The sequence below is a fragment of the Hemicordylus capensis genome, chromosome 15 (genome assembly GCF_027244095.1).
Source record: "Hemicordylus capensis ecotype Gifberg chromosome 15, rHemCap1.1.pri, whole genome shotgun sequence".
NCBI lineage: Eukaryota > Metazoa > Chordata > Lepidosauria > Squamata > Cordylidae > Hemicordylus > Hemicordylus capensis.
This window is the reverse complement of record NC_069671.1, coordinates 5,254,668-5,260,759: the sequence shown is the minus strand read 5'-3', so window position 1 is coordinate 5,260,759 and position 6,092 is coordinate 5,254,668. Positions and strand designations below refer to the sequence as shown.

Sequence of the window (6,092 nt, the reverse complement as noted above, 5' to 3'; positions counted from 1 at the left end):
ATCTCTTCACCCGAGCTTTTTCAGCTTTTTAAATTTGTAGGTTTTAATTTTATGCTTTTAAAAAAAATTGTTAAACTGTTTTAACCTTTTATATTAGTTTTAATTGTTTTTATGTCATTGTTAACTGCCCAGAGACGAAGGTTTGGGCGGTATAGAAGTTAAATAAATAAATAGATAGATAGATAGATAGATAGATAGATAGATAGATAATGAGGCCAGCAGTTCCCCTGTCTAACAGCTCTTACGGCTAGGGAAACCCTCCTACAGTCTAGCCTAAATCTGCTTCCATTTAATTTCAGCCCACGGAGTCCATTTCTGCCCTCAAGAGCAACAGAGCCCAGGAGATGGCTTCCTCTCCCATATGACAGCCCTTCAGCCTGCTACAGTTCACATCCAAAAGGACTGAGCTGCCGTTATGCAACGGAGGTCCACAAAAAGCCACTACAAAGCAGCTCCATTAAGAGCCAAACAAAATGAAAATCCCATTCCCGGGAAGAGGGGGACGGGAGGCCACCATCTTGATGCTCAGGGGGAGCTTCTGAGCAAGAAAACGGCGTCCGTTCCGGAGCACAGGAGACGCTTTTGGTTCGGAGCCACTTCAGTGCTCCCGATGAGCTCGAGTGGGATTAAACCAGTTTAGTGTTGAGCTCTGAGGCTCCACCTCTGTCAGCTCTTCTGTGTCCCCAAGTGATAGATCTTGGAAGGCCTAGCCGGCTTGTCCCAGCAGTGGGAGCAAAGAAGCTCTTGGATCCAATATTTGTCTTTTGCAAGCTCCCCTTTCCTTGATGGCCGCTGGGGATTAGGTGTTCTGAAAACAACGCTGTCCTCTGATCCGCGGCTGCTGCCGTAGCCGAGTAAAAGGTTAAGAATGGGCCGCCGTCTTGCTGAGGAGCAGATATTTCCACCGCAGCTGGCCTTACTAACGGAGGTCTCAAAAGACAGCTCACTCAGAAGGGGCTCGAGCCAAAAGTGGTTCCCATCCAAACTGAGGACAAAACGACATAAAACCATGGGACGCTAGAGAACGCCTTCTTCTTCATCAACCCCGCCGCCTATTAAGATCATCTGAGGAGGTCCATTCGGGATTGCCACCAGCTCGATTGGTGGCGACTCAGAACCGGGCCTTTTCTAGAGTTGCCCCGGGACTCTGGAACGCACTTCCTAATGAAATTAGAGTCTCCCCTAAAGGTGCAGCGGGGAAACGACTTGATTAGCAAGCTAGAGGTTGCCAGTTCGAATCCCCACTGGTATGTTCCCCAGACTATGGGAAACACCTCTATAGGGCGGCAGCGATATAGGAAGATGCTGAAAGGCATCCTCTCACACTATGCGGGAGGAGGCCATGGTCAACCCCTCTTGTGTTCTGTCAAAGACAACCACAGGGTTCTGAGGTTGCCAGGAGTCGACACCGACTCGATGGCACACTTTACCTTTACCTTCTCTGAAAACATACCTGTTTAGCCAGGCTTTTAGTTTATAGTTTTAAAGCTTCAGGTTTTCGTGTTTTTATTTGTATTTTTTAAAATTTAATTGTGTCAATGTTTTAATGGTTTTTCAATTGTGAATTGCCCAGGGACCTTTTTGTATGGGGCAATACAGAAAGGAAGGAAGGAAGGAAGGAAGGGGGAGAGAAGGGAGAGAGAAGTGAGGGAGAGAGAAAGAAAGAAAGAGAGAGTTGGAAGGGACCTTAGAGACCCAACCCCTCCTTAGTCTAAGAACTGGCTCCAGCATCCCTGGAGGATGGAAGGACAGCTGGTTTTGCAGTAGCTGCCAATTTCCATTTGGATGGGTGGCTGCATGTGAGTGCTGTCTTCTGTGAGATATTCCTCTTAGGGGATGATGGGGCTGTAGCTCAGTGGTAAAGCATCTGCTTTGATACCAGAAGGTCTCGGGTTCAGTTCCTAGCAGCATCTCCCTGCAGGGCTGGGAGAGACTCCTGCCTGAAACCTCGGAGAGCTGCTGCCAGTCAGTGCAGACAATGCTGAGCAAGATGGACCAATCCTCTGACTCCAAATGAGGCAGCTTCCTATGTATAGTGTCCGGTGGAATTCTATGGGCCGTTTCTCACAATCGCTTTAATGTCAGTTGCACAGGGATCTATGGATTCCCGGCACACGTGTGCGTGTGTGCTTCCATGAAGTGTGTCCTGGGAAATTTCCAGGAATCTCAGTTTGCCACTGCGTCAAACCAACATTCAACTGAGATTGGTAATCTTAGATTTGAACTGGGCTGGGTGATCTCAGTTGGATGCTGGTTTGGCACAGTGAGAATCGGAGATTCTGCCACATGTCCAAGTTATTTATTTATTTATTTATTTATTTTTACATTTACAAGTTCTTGCAACACACTCCGCAGAAGAGCGAGCGAATGTATAGACGACATGGACATGGCACCCTGATAGAAGGCGACTCTGAGTTTAAGAGGATGCCTTAAGAGACAGAGGTTACATACAGGTTATAAGAAGAGGGGACTCTGAATTTAAGACGACCCTCCCATATTTTACCGGAGAGAACTGGGGGTGTGGGTGTCCTTGTCTTGGATTTGGGAAAATGCAGCAATCAAGCCTGTTGAGGTGTGGTGGTGTAGTGGCTCAGATTGAGTCTGACTTCTGATCCTTTCCACGACCCCCACAGGGAGGTCGGAGCGGGCTTCTCTGTTGTCGAGGTCACTGGGTCCTCTCCGGAGTGCTGTCGAACTCGGCGTCCCTTTCTCTTTGCTGCATCACACACACTCACACACCCCTAGCACAATGCAATATCCTCCCCGCTCCTTATCCATCGGAGAAAGCCTCCTACTTGCTTCAGGCTGGGAAGTACCTGCCCTCGCACCCCCCGCCGGACATGCCCAGCCGGCCCCCCTCCAGGTCCCCCGCCTTCCCTCTTCTCCCCGCTGACCTCACCCTCCACGCCTGACTCACTCACACACGCCTCTTCCAGGCGGCAGAGCCTCGCTTCAACCCCTGCCTCGCAAGCGCGCGATTGGCTGCCAGCAGCAGGTGGCCGCTCTCTGATTGGCCGCAGGCGGCGGCGGCGGGGCAGGGAGGCACCTGCCCCTCCTTCGACGGTCGGAGCGCTCTGCCTATATAAAGACCCCCGGCGAGCCCTTGAGCACCATACAACAGAGAGCTGGACGTCTGGGAGGAGGAGGAGGAGGAGAGCTCGGGCTAGAGGAGCGCGCACAGGAGCAGAGTAGCCGCAATCGACGTGAGCCCGGCACAAAGACAGCGGCAACCGCCGCCTCTTGCCCAGGAGGTCTCCCCGCGATCATCGACGTGAGTCCCGGAGAAGGCGAGCCGCCCAGCGCAGCCCCTTCTTCTTGCAGATCGACGTGAGCCCCGGAGCAAGAGCGCCGCCGCCTCCCGCAGAAGACCCCCCGAGAGGGCGAGCAGGAGAGAGAGAGAGCGAGCGCGCGCCTTCGAGGATGTCTCTGGCCGCCGTGGAGATCCTGGGCTTGACGCTGGCCATCCTGGGCTGGTCGGGCTCCATCCTGGTGACGGTGCTGCCCTCGTGGCAGGTGTCGGCGCACATCGAGGGCAACATCGTGGTGGCGCAGACCAGCTGGCGGGGCCTGTGGATGAACTGCGTGGTGCAGAGCACCGGGCAGATGCAGTGCAAGGTGCACGACTCGGTGCTGGCCCTCCACGCCGAGCTGCAAGCCGGGCGGACGCTGATGGTGCTGGGCGTGCTGCTGGGGCTGGCGGCGCTGCTGGTGACCGTGGTGGGCGCCCAGTGCACCGTCTGCCTGAGCGGCAGCGGCGGCGCCAAGGCGTGGGTGGCCCGGGCCGGCGGCGCCCTCTTCTTGCTCTGCGGCCTGCTGGTGCTGATCCCGCCCAGCTGGTTCGCCCACATCGTCATCACCACCTTCCACGACCCCAACATCCACGCCGGCCAGAAGATGGAGCTGGGCCCGGCGCTCTACCTGGGCTGGGCTTGCGCCGCCCTCCTCTTCATCGGGGGCGCGCTCATCGTCGCCTCGGCCCGCAAGCTGGACGCCGCCGCCGCCTCCGCCTTCCCGGTCAAGTACTCGGCGCCCAGGCGGCCGGGGGCGGCCTCCGTCTCCGGCGGCGCCGCTGCCACCGCCAACGGGGACTACGACAAGAAGAACTACGTCTGAAGCCGGCCTGGGGAAGGACATTCGCCAATGCCTGGATCGTCGTCGAAGAGGATATTTCGGAGAATTGTTCGACCCGTTCTGTGAAGGCCGCTCTCGACGGCTTGCAAAGACAGACTCTGCTGCTGCTTCTACTGCTGCTGCTGCCTGCAGACGCAAGGACTGGAGGGTGCTGGGCCCGGGCCGGCAGCTCAGATCCTTCCAGCCCCAATATTTAGCGGGGGTGGGGGCGGTCTCCAGGCATCGGCTGAGCTGCAGAAGGCTCCCGGCAGGGGAAGCATGGCTCCCCTCCACACACAGACTCCTTCCGCTGAACTGCTTTCTTTGTGCCTGTAAAACTTTACTGTTTAAAAAAAAAAAAAAGACGTCCAGGCATTTTCCTGTGGTTAGTTGCGTTTTCTGCTTTGACGGTCAGCAGTGTGGGGATTCCTTTATTTCCCCCGCCTTTGAAATCATATGTCAACTGAGTGCTTGCATTCTGATTTGTGGTTTAAAACATCTCCTTGTAGCAATATGGGTGGCAAAAGCAAGTGTGTGCAGATCGCTTTGGAAAAAAATGTCCACAGTTCTGGTTGTAGACAAGACATCTGTTTGAAAGGGGTGGGCGGGGGTCCTTGCCTGGACTTCTAATGTTTCAAAGGACCAAAGGGATTTTGCAGGATTTAAAAGTGTGGCTCTAGTGCTCTTCAGAGATGATGCTGTATCTGCGTTCTGATGTGTGTACACTCGTCTACATGTGTTTGTGTGAACGACTGTACCTGCGTTCATTTTAAAAGTGAACCTGGGCACAGGCCCTTCAAATGCAGGGTACAGATAGGAAAGTGTCCTGCTCTAACCTGCGTTCAACATGCGAACGGCTGTGTTGAGCGTAATGTGTGAATAGGACTTATAATGTTAATATGGAAAGGTGTTTTAAATGGTGCACTTCTTTTGGTGGGGAAGACTGACTTTCTTAGTCAAATTCTTTTGACTGGTCTCAGATTACATCCTTTGGAGTAGCCGGGGCATTGCTGAGATCCCAGTGGCAACAGATCCAGTCCCAACTGGACTTACTTTGAAGTCAGTGGCGTTTTGCAGGTCCACCCTAGAGTATGTGGTTTGTGGCTCTCTGAGGTCACTCAATGGTCAAGATTTCCTTCATCTAAATTTGCCTTCATGTCTTTTTAAGTGTATGATGTAACCCAATATGAAGGAGCTCAATTTCAGACCTGAATTTCTTAGTCATTTCAGTGTCCATCAGTATGAAGGAGATTAATTTCCGAGATTAATTTCTTAAACTAGCATTGCAGTGTTCGTCAATTTTTAAAAGATGCCTTTCAGAGCTGAATTCCTTAAATTCGGTATACGTCAATACAAAGAAGATGCACTTCAGACCTGGATTTTTAAAATTACCATTTCAGTGTTCAGCTTTTTGCTGCAATTTTAATTACAAATTAAGATTCACCCCAGTTCTGAAATGGGTTGAGTCATCCATTTGTTTTTGCTTCAAATTCAGACTTTTGACATGGCTCTAATGTACACCCTTGCTCCTAAGCAAGCCATATTCATTTCAGTGGGATTCGCATGGGAGACAGTACTGGTACTGGGCTTTATACAACAATTTCATACTGTAACTTAATCCTCTGTCGTGATGAGCAGTGTTTTCACTGCAAAGATTGTTATATATTTTATATATCTTCATATTTATATATTATGACTGCATGTCTTTTTTTTTCTGTACAAAAATGACATTTGAGTAAAGAGAATTGTTTGCCCCCCCAAAAATGCCTAACGTTTCTCAAGTGTCCCTGTTTGTCAATTGTTTTTAAAAGCTTGGCTTCTGCTTTTGGAATTGGGGTTTTGCAATGGTGCCTTGTGCTGCTTCCTCAGTTTCCCAATTTTCTCTCTTGGGATGGGCAAGATCGTCAGATGCCCCTTCTGCTTTCTCCGTGCCACAGCCCTGTGGCTGTGTTGAAACGGCGCCCAGTTTCCGTAGCCGCCGC

The 6,092-nt window shown here is 51.7% G+C and overlaps 1 protein-coding gene across 1 annotated transcript; it reads left to right on the top strand.

Moving 5' to 3' along the window:
- Positions 1–3,112: 3,112 nt before the first annotated feature.
- CLDN5 (claudin 5) lies at positions 3,113–5,886 on the top strand. Its single transcript, XM_053280482.1, has one exon. The coding sequence runs from the start codon at positions 3,421–3,423 to the stop codon at positions 4,111–4,113; it is 693 nt and encodes a 230-aa protein (XP_053136457.1). The 5' UTR covers positions 3,113–3,420; the 3' UTR covers positions 4,114–5,886.
- Positions 5,887–6,092: the final 206 nt, after the last annotated feature.